The sequence below is a fragment of the Orbicella faveolata genome, unplaced genomic scaffold (assembly GCF_042242905.1).
Source record: "Orbicella faveolata isolate gen_17 unplaced genomic scaffold, um_ofav_v1 contig_13, whole genome shotgun sequence".
NCBI lineage: Eukaryota > Metazoa > Cnidaria > Anthozoa > Scleractinia > Merulinidae > Orbicella > Orbicella faveolata.
The window spans coordinates 20,988,613-21,005,880 of record NW_028301540.1 but is presented as its reverse complement, the minus strand read 5'-3'; the positions used below and the strand labels follow the sequence as shown (position 1 = coordinate 21,005,880).

Below are 17,268 nucleotides of genomic sequence, written 5' to 3'. Positions count from 1 at the left end.
TTATCGTGTTTGGAACGACCAAGACCGTATGGTTACTTTGATAAATGTGCATTTGTTCTGCTGGGGTTGCATTTTATACAAAAAATTCTGACGAGATCTACTTTATTCCAGTTTAAATCGTACTACTCTCTCTCTCTCTCTCTGTCGCAGGTTAAAACTAATAACCATACCTACATACAGTCTTGAAAGGTTTATAAATTTGTAATCTCTTCCCTTTCCTTTGTCATCCATGGCAGAACTTCAATTCTTGAACTACTATTGAACTGCTGTTTTATTTACCGTTTGGTATCGTAAGATTCAAAAGCGTAAAATCTCTTCATTATTTACTGTCTTGGACGCCTTTCAAGGATGTTTCGTGTGGAAGTAGTGTGGAAAGCTGCAGAGGTTTTTGCCTTGGATTCATTATGTCTCTTGTCTCAGCCCCGTGGCGTGCATTTGGCGTTCCAACGCGAAGGTCACCAAAAATTAATAATATGACCTTGATTGGTGTAGCTGAGGAATTATTCTGGTGTCGACCTTCTCTGATCAATGAAGACTAAGATGTAATTGTCAAAAGGCCCAGGTTTCAGCAGCGATAAGTCGAGAGAAGCCTCAAGTGACAACCCGAATAACTGCTGCGAAGGACACTATTTAGCTTATCACAATTATTACAACTTAGGCAGAGAGCGTTAGGTTGAAGAAACACTCTGTGGCTTTTACGGGACCAGGCGCCTTCATATGGAGTACATCTTGACCAAGCTAAGAAATAAATGCTTTTCAATCTAAATCTCTCAATCGTTTCATAGATCTGCAAGTCAAAGCGCATCAGTTTGGACATTCGAAGAGGAAGAGGAGTTAAGAGAACTGTATGAGCAGTACAAAGGCTCAGAAGGTATGGGTCGAATCTTTCTCTTGTGATATGGTTCTTGTTTTTGAACTTCAAGGTCACCTAGACTCTGGATTGTATCATAACCAGTTTATGCATGCCTTTCATCAGATCTGGTGGATACAATTATGGATAAGATGTCTAACGATACCAAGAGCAGACGGCAAGTAAGTTGAAATCTTTAACTTCAATATACGTTGCCTAACCGACTACATTACTGTTTCGGACTTTGAAAATCTGTGGTAGTACTGTCAAAATTTGATCTAAGACTGCTTCAACATTCGACTCGATCCAATAGAGCATTGCAGAAATAGAGTAAATTGTTATAAACATTCAAAGCTTTTGGGAATAAGGAAAAGGGCCTGAATTTTACTCTGGGCATTTTATATTTCATATACGAGAGGTCATTTCCCTCATAACAGTCGGAAGTAGAAAAATGGTTCGAATGCGTTGTTACTAGGAATTTTTTTTTGCAATGCGCTTGTTAAAAATACCTCATGTCAAAGCAGATTTTTTGGGGGTGAGACATCAAAAACCTTTTCTACCCAGGTAAACACGGTTCATGTGTCGCAGAATCTCTTAAAGGTGACGATGTTGAAGTATTGATTAGCTCATAAGATTGCAGACTAGTGGTGTCACTTTTAAATTGCAGATCATGAACAAGCTGGTGTTAATGAAGCTGGTTACAAACAGAAAGGAGCTGCATAAGTATGCCTCAGTCTTTGTTAATGTAGAAATTTAGCTTAGGATTTGAAAGAGCAGTCTCAAGTTAAAGATGATAAGGAATAACTTGTTCTAATATACAACACTCTGTTGGGTGAGAAACCTACTCAGTTTGTCTTATTTCTTTACATCTCTCAGAAAGCCAGCAAAGAAAGGAGTATGGTCTGAAGAAGAGGTTGAACAACTGAGAGCTTTGTATGAGGAATACAAGAATTCAGAAGAGGAAGGTAACATCTTAGTACATGGTAAAATCAGTAGAGCTAACTGCTGCCAGAGGACTGGTGTACCCTGTATTTACTTTGGAATGTTCTGTTCCACCAGTCAGTGATCAGATGAAGCTGTAGGAAGAACTAGTCAATCCTCCGTAGGAAAAAAGGATGGCGACTGGTACATTTACCCATAACTCTAAGCGCACAAAATCTTTAACAACGCTCATAAGAACGTACAGAAAAGTTCTAACATCTTCAAACCTAGCATACACTATGTCGTTAGCTCAAGGACAAATATTGTAAAATATGGCTCTCTTTGTACTTTATGGGCTGTGTCAGGGTGGCATGGTATTGTGGTAAAATGTGCAGCCGCCATCTTTTTTTCCTACGAAGGATTCAATTGTTCACAGTTCTGTTGCTCCTCACTGATTCCGGCAAAAGCTTTAAAATAGAGAATCATGATAATCATATTTTTATCAGTGTAAACATTGTGAAAAATCGTCAATATACTGCGTTCTTCCGTGAAATAACGGAACCTTCAGTGGTAATTTGTTTATCGTGCAGTTTCGTTGTTCCTCGTAACGAATACCTACATTTGATAGTTTACCAAAATTATTAAAATGGGCTGATTTTGTTCTTTTCTTCTCAGATGTTGTGGAGAGAATCATGGAGCATATGCTCAATGCGTCAAGGACAAGACGTCAGGTAGATAACGTTTTGATCTACTTCTGTTAAAGTCGAACTCCTTCATACGGACACCTCTAAAGGGCACCTTGCTATAAATGTTCTTTAAAAAGTATCCTTGATACCAACAACGGAAACTACAGTGTAAACGCAGTTCCAGAGACCAAGCATCTTTTAAACTGGCAGTCTTGTACAAGGTGTTTTTTATTGCTCCAGCTCCGAGAATACCCATAACGTTAATTTGTATTCATTTGAAGTACTTTTTGGCACAACGTAAGCTGATTACAGTTTACTAGAGCGTTGTAAATAACATCAAACATGTGACGTGTACTTTAATGCGAACAGTTTGGTCTGTTGTCTGTATTTGAGTTTTGACAGTAAATTGGCAAATCATTCATGATGTAATATTGCAACATAACAATACTTTAAAGTTCATATAGTTCACTGTGGTAAAAAGCACATAATACTGAGCTGAGGAAAATTGAGACGGAGTGGAAACAATAAACTTGAAAATTTTCGACTATATTTTCCAAGATGCAGCACCTGTAAACACCTAGGGATTATCAATGCCTTCGTCTGTATTGTTAGGTTGTAAACCAGCTTGTAAACATGGGGCTTGTTGAAGACCGGAAGACGCTTCGGAAGAAAAAGAAGAAGGGCAATAGAAAGAGGAAGAAGGATGATAGATTTGTAGTGGTAATTTAGTCATTGACTATTCGCATGAGCTTGGAGCTTTTCTCTCCACTTTAACTTGTTTTTGTTCTTTTAAATGATTTTTACCATCGTTGGCGAGAAAGTGAAGTGAAGTGGAGTAGTGTTGGAGCACGGCTTTCTAATTCTACCAGTCAGTTGACAGGAAGCACTAAACACGTCGCTGCATTGTGTTGTTACCGAACTGAAATCACAGTATCTTCTGAAACGGAGGCTTTCCTTCAAGTGATTTTGAGACATCCAATTACAACTGATACGGTTAAGTCTGGGGTTTTTGTTTTGCCATACATTTGCGACTGTCTAATTCACCTTAGTTGGAAACAAAAATTTAAATAGATTTGCATCGTGCCATTCCTTGATCGGAGCAACTCCTTTGAACCAACAGGTCAGGCCAAGACATGCAGGCATTGTTTCGTATCGGTGAATTTTGGTATTATCCTTATCTCCGTAACACAATATTAAATTGACAGTAATTTGATTTTAGGATGACGAGGATGAGGACAATGAAAGTGAAGGTAAACTGAATGACTACTGAAGTACAATACCCCTGAACTGTTTGAAGTTCTGGGAGCTGCAGTGTAATGAGCAGAGCAGACCCTGCAATATGTAACAATCTCAGCCAGGCGTGGAAAACAACATAAAATAATATTGTTGAATCTTAGATACTTAATTTAATGACTTCATACAGTTACACGTGATTTCACATCCTTATAAAGGGATCCTGGTCAAACAATGACTTAAGCATTTATTACCAGTCTGCCAAATTTAACACATCAGCAATCCTTTTTCTTCATATTACTCCATGATAAGCAATCGCCACCAACAGCATAACGTAAAGCCAATTTTGAGCCTACATAAAACGAAATACAGAGTATCGAGGTAGACATTGTTAACCCTAATTAAGAAATGATTTATTTTGTTTTGAGAAGATGGAAATAGTATCAACGAGGAAGGCTTTGACCATCCGCCAAGTTCCTCATCTGAAGAGTCAGAATCTGATGAGGCAGAAGAAGAAGCTGATGACAGTGGAGGAACTCTGAATAGCGTCATCAGCAAGCTCAGTAGTGCAGGTATTAATGTTTCCAGTTTTTTTTTAAAGATCAAGTAAATTTCCTCCCTTCTGAAGTTCCTACAAGAAGGTAAATGCGGATAATGAGATCGGCTTTCTTCAAGCCTAGAATAGAATGTCAGTAGACTAGAGTAGCTTGGTTTCTGGTGAAACTTTAACTTTAAGTGCTTGGCGCAGACACCTACCTTATTCCATGAATAAAAATTGTGTGATGTTGTTTAGGATTAAGTCAACAACTGAAGTGGATTCAGTCGAAGCTTCTTAGGACTGCAGATGATAGAGAAAGTACAGGTAAACTAACTTTTATTTCCTTGCACTGTACACAGGGAAGGTCTAGGAGTTGCTAAACTAAGTAATTTTATTCTTCCAGATCTTGTATTCCGTGTAAGTTTTATCATTGACAGTAAGCAACCCAACAAGGACGACTTTTAATTGTCATGGGGCGTAACTCGGCCACTAGAATCCAAGCCACATAAGGTTTCAAAACAGCTTCGTTTGTTTCCGAACCTCCTACAGGCTGCGTCGTGTAATAAGAAGAGGAAATACGTGTCTTTTTTTTACTGTTACCAAGAAGTCACGAAGTACGGAGTACTGGCCATTATTTTCAGTAAAAGTATTTAAGAGCAAATGCCTATAAAAATTAAGCAACCAACGGCCAGAGTCGAAATTTTTTTTTCGCTTATATTTTGCTTAGCGATAGTTATTGGTAAGTAACTGAAGGTGATGTAGTTTATTTTCAGAAAGGCCGCTTCAAATTGGAGGAAATCGATAAAATCTATTTTTGCTGTCGGCAACTTCAAAACAGCCAAAATTTAAGACGAAATGGGCCGTTCTCAAAACTTCGCTTGCATGCAAAAGGGAAGAAAGCGAGCTCAAATATTTTCCGATGCATTAATTCATAGCGTGTTTTACTTCTAGTTTGGTGGTAGATATTCAACTTAGCAGTAATCTGGACGGCAAACAATAATATTTTAGAACTGCTTTATTCTTAACCGACAAAATTTTACATTTTAGCTGACAGTCGCGATTAAAATTTTAGGCATGTGCTACACCTTGGTTTACTCCGAGACTCAAGCCATAAGGTCTTTAAGCATTGTACTAAGACATATGTAAAAACTGACCTGGGTAATTCAATTTGTGCTTCACACGAACTCTCCAAAGTTGAACAAAATTTGGTTGAAATATGAGACATCTGAATAATTAACATAAACGTCTTGTTATTTCTGAAACGGAACGATAACATTTTCTTAGCCGAAATTTAACATATTTCTTAAGTATGTATCTTATCAATGCAAGCATTAAATTGAGCAAAGTTTTGTTGGCTTCTTAAATGAATCTGACTGATGTTGCCACCCTCTAAAATACAACAGAGTTACAAATTGAGGAGATAAACCGATAAGGCGCGGTGTTGCGTGACAAAGAACAAAATCCATCTGTCCGCTCCGGGTGACTGAAAAAAGGGATTGTTAATATTAAAAGAGCAGGAAAAAAAAACAAAACAAAAACAAAAACAAAATTGTTGAAAACCTCTTAGACTTTTCGACCATTATATCTATTTGTATCATTACGATTAAATATTTTGAAAAAGATACAGTCTGGTTGGTACTTAATTTAATTTTAAAACAGTCAGTTTTTGACACCTGCGTCAGTAAACTTAAATAACTGAAAACACGGAAACTGGTTCAAGTTATCAAGGAACTATGGAAAATAATTGCTCATTTCTTTCGATTGTGGGAGGCCAATGTGGTCACGATAGAAGAGACAGGAACAGAGCAAAGGAATGTATTCGATTACTTAGCTGTCAGCAGGATGTAACCGGCCACAACGCGATGTTTGCGTTTCACGGTATAGATAATGAAGTTGAGTTGATTCTAGCGAGAGCATCCATCTTCTTTCCCCGAAATATTGACCAGATGACAGTATGTCCAGCACATAGAGCATCGCTAGGTATTGGATGGACACGCCGAGTTCGGGACAAGTGTAAAGTGCCTTCAATACTATCTCATCATAGCGGGGATATCAGCACAAGGCCAAAAGCAGATAGAGGTTTAAGCAAAGCGGACTCCTACGCAGTGTCACAGGAAACTGGAGTTTTTGTTGCTGTTGGCTCAGGTTTGTACTCTTTAAAATATAAGTATCAATATTGTTGTTATTCTCGACGAAAGTGTCAGTAAAATGAATGTTTAGTCAGAGTTCTAATTTTTGTTTATTTGAGCTGCAACGCCATTAGTTGCAATGCCGTGATTCAAATAAAACGTAATTAATACAACGAGGTTTTAACCTTAGAAATATCTCAGAAAAGGTGATAGTTTGTTTGTTTGTAGGTTTGTCTAGATCTGTTTCAGTTAAGGCTGTTACAAGCCTTTGGGATGCAGAAGACGATGAGATTGAGAGACGAAAGAGGAAGGGGCTTGGGGCGAGGAGCTTTCGCGCGCTGTACTCTTCCCTATTCATTTTCTCGTACGCTTCTTTTTTTCTGTCGAATACCTTTGCACTGTCTGTTTCCCAATTAACCAGACGAGTCGCCAGAAACAGGCTAATTTTAATCGGGTGTTCACAATTATAATAAAAACTGTGCTTTGATTATTTTGATCGTAGGCGTATGCCCTAAATGCAGGAAAATGTTGAGTGAAATGAGAACTGAGACAGTAACCCCACAAGTGGCTTTTGAGGATAGGCAAGTCACGTTTCAAATGGAAGAGCTGTCTTTGGTAAGAGAAGATTAGTTGACGTTCAAGCATTGATGACGGAAAACCAGTTTGAGAAAGAGTAACACTATCATCAACTATCCCCGCCCTCTTAAACACCAACCCAACTCTAATTAAACACTGCAGTTAATGGTTCCCCGCATTTCATGTGTTAAATGTATGGCTCATGTATTTACCATTCAGGTCCTTTCTAATAAGAGGAGGTTTCTTTCTAGGTTAATTGTTTAATTACATCAATTTACTACAGGATGAAACAAAACTGAGTACAACAGATAATCCAGTGGTAGAAAGCACACCTTCGTCTCTCTATCTCCCCGATCCCCTGACTCCAGCAACAAGTGCCTTCTCTCAGACTCCAGCAACAAGTGTCTACTCCCCAACAGACGTAGATGATCCCCTCACACCAGAATGTAAACCACTTGAAAAGCTAAATTCCTTTCTAGAAAGCAGGGACATAAGTCCTGTAAGACATCCTATGAAGACTCAATGGGAAGAGGCTAGCGAACGAACAAAGCGTCGTCACACACGTAAAGCAAAACAAGCGGTTGATGCTTTGTTAGACGAAGTGGCACCAAATCAGAGCGATCAACTTTGGCAGTCACTGGTTACATCCAAATCTTTGGGACAACACCCTTTTAGTGAAGATGAGGTGCGCGCAGATGAAGTGCTGATGCAGGCACTGGCAGAATGCTACAGGGATGCTAATAACTGGCAAACCAGGAGACAAATACTATCTATAATGGCGGACAAGGTCTCATACAAAGCGCTTCAAAGATGGATTCCAAACCTGACGAGGTATCGATTCAGTGAAGCAAGAAAGCATATCCTGGTCGAGGGCAGAGGTGTTGCACCATCGCTGCAGTCATCCCAGACGTGGATGGCAGTATCTCAAACTCAATTGGACCACTTTCTGGACTTTATAACGAGCCCTCATGTGATCCAGGACCTTCCTTTCGGGGAGAAATCAATAAAACTGTCAACTAAAGAAAACATCACAGTACCAAGTGTTATTCGCATGATAATACCAGAGTCTATAGTCAAGCAGTATTTGACTTACTCACAGGAATGTGGCTTCACTCCACTGAGCCGAAGAACACTCTTGAGAATCCTGACTGTTTGTTCCGCCTCTGTACGAAAGTCTCTCCAAGGTCTCGATTATATAAGTTCTGCAGGTAGTCAAGCCTTCGACGATCTCGCGGACGTAGTAAACAGATTGGGCGATGAATTTATGGGTATGACTTGGGCAAGGGAACAAAAGGAACGCCTGAAGTCTGCAAAGCGTTATCTAAAGGTCGATTTTAAGGTAAAATTGAAAGTACTTTATGATATGCATGTATAGAGATTTTGACAAACAGGGTCATGCTTGAGAAAAAAGACATGCCCTGTAATAACTTAGTTTCATATAGGGCTATATAGGGCCATATTTAGGGCCATATATAGGGCCATAAGGGAGGCTGCAGTCTCGACTGTTTTTATGCACCCTATTGAAATAAAGTGCCATCATCAACGTGGTGTGATGACGTCATCAGTCACGTGACTTTGTCTAAAAGTGTATTTTATCTCAGTGCGAGGACTTGGAAAGCACTTCACAAAATTGAAAGGGTAATGTTATAGCGCATTTAGAAATGGCTAGGTGACTTCTACAGTCTCTCAAATAGGGGAGCTGTTTGCCTGAGCGGAAAAAGTGGAGACTAGGTTGGGGAATATATCTTTTCTTTGTTGCAACGTACAGAAACTTAGACTAGCGTATTAGACTAGCGTATTAGACTAGCGTATTGGTCAATGTTTTTTTATGAAAAAACACTATGCGATCTTGAGGTTGTTACGTCACTGGTCACATGATTAGAACGTTCGAATTTTTTTAAAGATGGCTTTAAAATTGCACTTCTCCTCGTTAGTGAAGCATATTTTACTTCATATGTTGACCTAGGCAAATAAAAGGTGATTATTTGTGACTGATATTGTCTTTGCAGGTGCACGTGTCGAAGCAATCCAACATTCCAGACCATTGCAGAGCATATGCCCTGAGTGATCCAAAGGACAAGGATTATCAGATGACCTGTCCACATGACCATCTAGACACCTGCGATCGTTGTGAGTTGCTTGCGTCAGTTCTGGCTGATATACACGACGCCCTTGAGAAGATGTCTGATAGCAATGTGTCACGTGACGTCATAGAAGAGTTGGTCTTTATTGAAGGTCAGGCTAAGCAAAATATCTTGGCATGGAAAGCACACCTACTCCGATGTGTTAATCAGGATGAAGCTCGACTAGAGGTGATTAATGCTGTCGATGAAAGTTCGGTACTTCTTGTACAGGACTGGGCCATGAAGTTTTTACCAAGAAAGTTCAGAGAAAGCCAAAGTGATTGGTTCGCTAAGAGAGGAATGTCCTGGCACATTACTGCAGCTACTCGGCGGGCAGAAAACAAAGAATTGCAGATGATGACATTTGTACACGTTTTCCAAACCTGCAATCAAGACAGCTGCGCGGTGCTTTCAATTATGAAGGATGTCATTGGAAAGCTGAAGTCACTCTTGCCTCAACTGAAATCTGTCTTTTATAGGCAGGACAATGCTATGGGGCTATGGGGCTACTATAATGGGAGCCAGCTTTGCAAGTCGCTGTCATGGACTTTCCGTGAAACGCCTGGACTTCTCGGATCCACAGGGTGGTAAAGGGCCTTGTGACAGAAAGGCAGCATCACTTAAATCGCACATGAGAGTCCACCTTAACCAAGGTTTAACATCGAGACTTCCAAGGAAATGGTAGACGCTATCCAGTAATCAGGGGGTGTTCTTGGAGTCGATGCTACATTATGCAGATCATTCCAAAACCAAAAACCCTCTTTGAATGTGAAGATCCCAGGCGTGAGTTTGATTTCCAATATTGAATACAACGACGGAAGCCTGACGGTCTGGAAGGCATATGGAATAGGACCTGGTAAATGCATAGGACTTTCAGAGCTGACTACTCCGCAGGTGGTGCAGGTTCCAGATCTTGTGAAATGTGATGGAGATACAGCTGAGAGAATGCCAAATGCATACTTCATTAAAGTGAAGTCCAGGCCTCAGCCTCGCCCAGGTGCTGATTCTCAGAGATGTTCAGATACTGAGGAGGAGCCTGTGGGTGATACCTCGACTGTTCCTCTTTTTTCCTGTCCGGAGGAAGGATGTGTGAAAACGTATCAAAGATTTTCTTCCTTACAGTACCATCTGGATCTTGGAAAACACGATCGTGCGTTAGAGAATGAGACACTTCTTGACAGAGCAGTGCTCGGTTACGCAGACAGACTACAGGAGCAGTTCTGTGGTATACCGCAGATACAAGTTAGAAAGCGACTAAATCTCACAAGTCAGCCGTGTTTACCGATGAGATGGGCCCTGAAGTCTAGTCATGTTCGAAGAACAAGATTTACAGCAAAGCAGAAAGATTAGTTGACCAGTAAATTCCGTATTGGAGAGACGACTGGCCAGAAAGCGGATGCAGCGTCTGTAGCCAAGTCCATGATGACTGCCAGGGACAGCAATGGAAACCGGCTTTTTACAAGTTCTGAATTTCTGACGGGCCAGCAAGTTTCAAGTTTCTTCTCAAGGCTAGCCTCGAAGCACACACTTGAAAATGACGAAATGACGAAGAGTGATATTGAAGAAAACCAGAACGTAGAGGACGAGGAAGCCTTCAGCGAGCTGAGAAGTGAGATCCTTCAAGAAGTTGCCCTCAGTCACCCCATCTGGTATGACAGTTATAACATTTGCAAACTTATTGCAGATTCAAAGCTGTCGAAATTTTCAATTCAGATGCTTCAGAATATCTGTGAGCACTTTGATATCCCGATAAACGACATCAAAGTGAAGAGGAAAGCTCCTTACATCGAGAGGCTGATCACCTTTGGCAAAAAAATGCACCTGTCAGGGAAAAGTTTAAATCGCTTTTGGTTAAAACGATATCTGTGATATGTCAGAACATTTGCCGGTCTGAAAGACTTGCCTATATATGAAGGTCAACCAATAAACATCGGCATGATTGTAATAAAGAGTACAGCGCCTGACACGAAAAGTCTCATAGAAAACTCAACACAAGAGATTGTTTACGATTGTTTGTTTTAAATTTTGTATAAAGTTTCCCCCAGTTTTGTTCTCTTTATTGATTCAAGCAAAATGGTATTGCGAACATATGTGGAGTCGCAGACTAGAACACTGTATTAAAAAAAAAAACCAATCATTTGCGACTTGATGAACAGTCGAATTATGAAGAAATGGATGTTAGAGAATTACAAAGTGTCTGCTTAAAGTAAAATCTGAAACAACGCAAACAGGTCCTTTTTCGCGTCGTTGTTTCTCTACACCCTCCCGGTGGGAATAATTTTGTTCTGTCACGCAACGCTACGGCAATCAAAGACAAATGTGCCCTTGGGTAATGGAACGTTTAGCTGAAATATATTTTGGGCTTTTTGAAAGCTTAAACTTTGAAAGTGTACAAGATGTAAAATTTGGACGGAAAAAAGGATTGATCGAATCTAATATTTCCTCGATTCAAGTCTACGGGTGAAGTTAGAAGGTTCGCTGCCTCGAGTTCGTTGAGCATTGGGAAGAAGAACTGACACGGATAACCAGGAAGCAACTTGCCTGGGGCAAATTTAAAGTCAGCCAGGAAAGGGTAAGACATTAAGGTAATTTTGTATTTTGAAATCTAAAAACAAGTTCTTGCGAGTCATGTTTTCAACAGTAGCGGCAAGCCGTCGTAATTGTAAACACCAACAAACCGCCAAGGTCTCATATTTCAACCAAATTTTGTTCAACTTTGGAGAGTTCGTGTGAAGCACAAATTGAATTACCCAGGTCAGTTTTTACATATGTCTTAGTACAATGCTTAAAGACCTTATGGCTTGAGTCTCGGAGTAAACCAAGGTGTAGCACATGCCTAAAATTTTAATCGCGACTGTCAGCTAAAATGTAAAATTTTGTCGGTTAAGAATAAAGCAGTTCTAAAATATTATTGTTTGCCGTCCAGATTACTGCTAAGTTGAATATCTACCACCAAACTAGAAGTAAAACACGCTATGAATTAATGCATCGGAAAATATTTGAGCTCGCTTTCTTCCCTTTTGCATGCAAGCGAAGTTTTGAGAACGGCCCATTTCGTCTTAAATTTTGGCTGTTTTGAAGTTGCCGACAGCAAAAATAGATTTTATCGATTTCCTCCAATTTGAAGCGGCCTTTCTGAAAATAAACTACATCACCTTCAGTTACTTACCAATAACTATCGCTAAGCAAAATATAAGCGAAAAAAAATTTTCGGCTCTGGCCACGAAATTTCAGTTTTGCTTGATTTTTCCTGGCATTGGCTCTTAACGTTTATTTTATTATTTCCATAGATAAGGAAAAATGGCAGCCACTCCCACTGGTGACCATTACCGAAGAGAATGAAGAGGCACTGGGTAACAAGCTGTTCCGACAAGCGTTAAAGAAAGTTGGTCTGAAGCCTCCAGCAAATGAGCAGGTGGGTTGGAGCTGCTGAATACATCCTGTGCTTGGCTTAAAAGCAACAGCCGAAGCTCGAGGAAAAGTATCCAATCTTTCCTGTAGCCTTAAATCTGCGAAAACGAGCATAGATTTTAGCAGCAAATTTGGCCATTTTAGCTTTGCCAACGTGAAAACCATTTTGTTTTTGTCATGTTTCTTTACAGATTACACTACAATTGAAAATCACCGGCTCTTTACCAAAGTCACAAATCCTGGTTCACAAGAATTTATGGTATTTAAAACTAACATAGTTGACTCTATCATTAGGAAACCTTTTGGCGAATCCCAGTCATTCTAACCCCAGAAAAGCTGAGAAGAGCAGCAAAGGACCTTGATGGAAGGGAAGAAGACGGAGAAGGTATCAAAATTGAAAGCCACTTCATGTATAGTGTCCAGTGGTGATATATCGCTTTGTTGCGATATGACTTATGGCGATCACTCGAGCACTCCGAGTCATTTATTAAAGGAGAATGGATGCGCCGCATAATGTTCACACTGAGATCGCTTTTAAAACTCTCCTTACAAATTTACGTGATTGAATAATCACTAGCACCTCAAGTGGTGGGTCTTTCATGTTATGACTATTGACATGGATTCCACACAAAATGCTAATTTATTTGATTTGTTTCTACATCATGGTGTAAAGGTGCACCGTGTTGGACGCGAATTTCCCTTCGCTAATAATAGCAAACTAGAGGACAAATTGACTTTCGATTTACACTGCTAATATTAACATATAAATATGAACATGCACCCCAGCGGGATACGGCAGGGTGAAAGAAACTAGAAAACCGAGCGCGCGTTACTGCCTTCGAGCTGGGAAACCTGTAGTCCGCACTTGGCTCCAAGATTTTATTTCCCCTCTCTCTATATGTCCTACTAGAGAGGCTGCTGTTTATATCACTGAGATCATAACAAAGAACCCAGTCACGGGATCTCTCCGTCTATCGTTCGCCTGTACCGTAACATGTCTTCATTGTTTTCTCGCCATTGTTAGGTCACGATGCAATTCCAGTAACACCGTCAGTTACCAGTAAAAGCAAGTCACGTAAAGAGACTTTAGCTGCACTTGCTGCCGCACAGAAAAACAAGAAATCAGCGTCAAGTCGAAAACGGAAGGAGAGGAATCGCTCTACTCAGGCAACGAGGACAGGAGGAAAAGAATGGAGAAAGACGGTGAATGAAATTGGACCAGACGATAACACAGCCAATGACAACGAAAGGTGTGTGGCGTTATATTTAGTGGTCAATGTTATTTTCAACTGTGGTATGAACCTGTATTGGAAAATTGTGGTATTCACCGCAACGTAGATTCTTCTAGTAACTACAAATGAAAGTGTAAGTGCAGAAAACTATGAACAACTGGGTATGTACGATTTTGTTTCGATTTTTCTGAAGTTGCAAGCAATCTACAACTCATGAAGGTGTCAGCTGATCTATCATGGGTAAAATCACTATTATGTATGTAAAGTAAATCTTGCCTTATGATCAAGTGGTCAAAGGATTGATAACGCCATCCACTGAACAAATCGCTATCTAGTGTTTAAGTGTTGAAAAAACTTACTACTGGATAGTGCGTTATCCTCCACTCTTTGAACATATGGGCCAGCAAAAACCATCGTATGTTGCAATTCTTCACAGTCCCAGGATTCGTCGTTTGACCTTTTTGCAGTTTGTAGTCGGGCGCTAAACAGTTAGACAGTTTATTGTCTTCGATTTTGGGAAACAAATGTATGTCTTTCTTTACCACAGTGACGAGGAATCAGGCGACAAGGGAGATGCGGAGCACAAACAATCGGGATTGCTCTCGCCCTCTGGGGAACAAAATAGTAGCAGCGGAGGAAAATCTTCTAAGAGAGGTAAACGTCGAGTAAGAGCACTGGATGATAGCGATGAAGATGGCACTGGATTAGACAACGTTCTTCAAAACGGAGACAAGTCTGGTGAGAGTGAAGATGACGAGGGAGCGGACAAAGAAAATACTCAAGCTACGAAGAAGGCTACAACATCAGATAGTGATGATGGTGATGATTTAGAATACAGCAGAAATATATCAGACAGTGAAGATGTTAATAACAATGCTGACAAGAGTCAAAGCGAGGCTGGGAAGAAACGGCCGAGAGATGATAACGATGATGAGAGTAGTGATGATGACGAGGAATTCAACTTGCCACTAAATTTTCACAAGAAAGCCAGGCGTGTTCTAGTTGACGATGATGACGATTAAAGAAACGACCAACTGAAGAGCAAGACTTTAAATTACAGCGTCGAAAGTGTGATACGATTCTTGATGTTTCCATTAAACAGCTCTTATAACAGATGGCTCCGGTCACTCACCTTCTATTTTGTTAAAGGAAACCAGCAGTGTTGTAACATTGATTTCTGATCGTCTTTTGAATCGGTCACAAAATCCACACATAAAATTAACATTACATAGATCCCAGTCATTCCTCTGTAAATTCACGTCAAATATCACTTTTTAGCAATTCGCCGCCATCATGGAAGATCGTAATGAACGCTGGGATTTTTGACGTTTTACGCGGCTCCCCGCGGGTCGCGGAAGTTTAAGGCCGAAAAATGTGAACGTAAACATATCAGTCACGCACAATTTCGGGTGCGATATGCCGCATTCTTGCGCAATTTGCTGTAGTTTTACATCCAAAAAGGATACGAACACCGAGTACATCTCTTCATAGTTTTCCAAAGGAGCCAAAAGAGAAAAAAGGTGGATAAATGGAGTGAAGATTATCGTGCCAGAGTTAAATCAACGCGGCGTAGCTCGTTTGAGGCCGGAAGATCCTCCATTCGTCTGCTCTTCGTGCTGCGCCATTTCTTATTCTGAAGGAGGGACTTTTCTGACCCAAAAACACTTTGTAAAGAACCGGGACCATCTTTGAAAAGTTTTTCTGCGCTTGCGTTGAGCTTGTTGTCAAACTCAACTTGGGCAACGAACTTCCTTTTGTCAGCACTGGGGTCTGTTTGTTGAGTACTTTGCCTTGCCTCGTTCTGAGTTGCTGTTGCTTTATTTTTTGCTTCCGGCTTTTTCATCCGCTTAAAAATGTCTCATACATATTTATATAAATATATTATCTCTTACTTTGAGGTTCAAAATTGAATTGAAAAAAATCAGTGCTTGCGTTCACACTTGAGGTGCCTTCGAACGAACACACAGTCTACATTAACGAGACAAAGCCGCAATTCAGAAGCCATAGTTTGTCAATCTTGTTTCTTGTCCACTTTACTCATTGAAAAATTTAGAGAACATCCCGTCAGTCAACTATAAAAAATTAGACAAAATCTCAAAGGTACTGATTTGCTTCCGGGCAACTGCACTTTCGATGACGTTGAAACTTATTTCACAAACACCTCGGAAGAAAAAAAACGTTTTCAGCCAAAGAAAGAGTAAAAAATTGAAAGACATCACCATGGTCCAACTGCCTATGGAGGTAGAGATCATATACAACCGCTGTAACGGGGTAAGAATTTTGATCATAAACTTGGTCGATCCCCACTAACACAGCTGGCCTGGTGACAGTAACAATGCCTCCCCCTCTCTTTTCCCTCTCTGTTCGGATCCAACTAATCTTCTATACCCAAACCTTCCTTTTTCTCTCTTCGTGGAAGGATAGCAAGTAACCTGGTTGCTCCCTCGTTTGTCATGCGAGAATCACGGATGACTCCTTCCGTCGAAGGTGTCAACCGGGACCACCTGAACCCTCCAAGTAAAAAAACACGGCGCTGACACCATCTCTTTTGCTTCGTTCAAAGTTTCGACCAATGACTACTCTTGCAGTACAACTGAATGTCAAATTCAAACCGTCTCCACCCCCACCGAAACGAAGCTCTTCAAATAATTGCGGTCCCCTTTCCACAGTTTGCCAGATCTGCTACCCTCCTTTTTTTCCGTCATTCATTCCAAGATTTTTATCCCACCGTTTCTCATTAGCTGTTGCTCGCACAGCGGCATCAACTTCATCTCTTATTTTGTTGTAGTTCACGAGCTCTTCTTCGAGGGTTCTCTTCAGTTCCAAATAAGGCTGCAAACTTCCGTGGCTTTTGTTGGTCTTTGTTGCGCCCCATGAATTCTTGTGAACTCGAGGTCGCAAAGTTTCGGCGATTCTACCCTCAATGTCACTCTTTCTTCCACTTCCACTTCCACTTTTCTTTTAACTTACTAACGGTAGTCATACTATCGATTCGTCTTCACTTAGTGCCCCTTTTATTCAATGGGGTATTTTCAGTTTTCTTTAAAAAACAAACAAACAAACAAATCTGCTCTCGATCTCCATTTTTGAGGATTTTTTCGGTTAATGATATGCTGGATGAGAGACCCTTGGTCCCTCGCTCTTCTCTCCACAGGCGGCCCAGACGTTGAATACGATTAATACGTGACATTATTCTGTTGGCGATTGCGTTACAATTTTAGCCGTTTATAAGACAACGTATGAAAATGCTTCGAAAATTACTCTAAATGCTACGTGTGGAAAACAATTTGAATAAAATGGCTTACCTTGAGTTTGCATTGCGTTATTTTGATGTCTCTGGGTTCCTGGAGGTGGTTTAGAGCCATTTAGGCGAGTTTTACTTTCTGGCGGTTTGCTTCCCCTAAAGAGAAACGAAAGGCGGGCGACCCACTGGCCCGACGGCACGCACTCAAAGCTCCGTAAATTCCACAAAAATGGTCTAATCTCGTCAAAATTGCCTCATGGCAGCCGTCGATAACTCTTCGTCCCATTCGCTTTCTCCCAAGGTTCCAAAGTTTATCTTAATCGCC

The 17,268-nt window shown here is 40.5% G+C and overlaps 1 protein-coding gene and 1 pseudogene across 3 annotated transcripts in view; both read left to right on the top strand.

Moving 5' to 3' along the window:
* Positions 1–14,814, top strand: part of LOC110051163 (protein timeless homolog) — a 38,878-nt gene extending 24,064 nt beyond the window's left edge. For all 3 annotated transcript variants that reach the window (XM_020757164.2, XM_020757166.2, XM_020757163.2), the window contains 13 exons: positions 786–871; positions 977–1,032; positions 1,518–1,573; positions 1,727–1,815; positions 2,447–2,502; positions 3,070–3,177; positions 3,677–3,707; positions 4,122–4,262; positions 4,484–4,552; positions 12,347–12,471; positions 12,762–12,852; positions 13,492–13,717; positions 14,247–14,814. In XM_020757164.2, coding sequence (XP_020612823.2) covers positions 786–871; positions 977–1,032; positions 1,518–1,573; positions 1,727–1,815; positions 2,447–2,502; positions 3,070–3,177; positions 3,677–3,707; positions 4,122–4,262; positions 4,484–4,552; positions 12,347–12,471; positions 12,762–12,852; positions 13,492–13,717; positions 14,247–14,721 — 1,609 coding nt within the window. In that variant the 3' untranslated portion in view covers positions 14,722–14,814. The remainder of the gene's footprint in view (positions 1–785; positions 872–976; positions 1,033–1,517; positions 1,574–1,726; positions 1,816–2,446; positions 2,503–3,069; positions 3,178–3,676; positions 3,708–4,121; positions 4,263–4,483; positions 4,553–12,346; positions 12,472–12,761; positions 12,853–13,491; positions 13,718–14,246) is intronic.
* Positions 4,601–12,329, top strand: LOC149115544 (uncharacterized; annotated as a pseudogene).
* Positions 14,815–17,268: the final 2,454 nt, after the last annotated feature.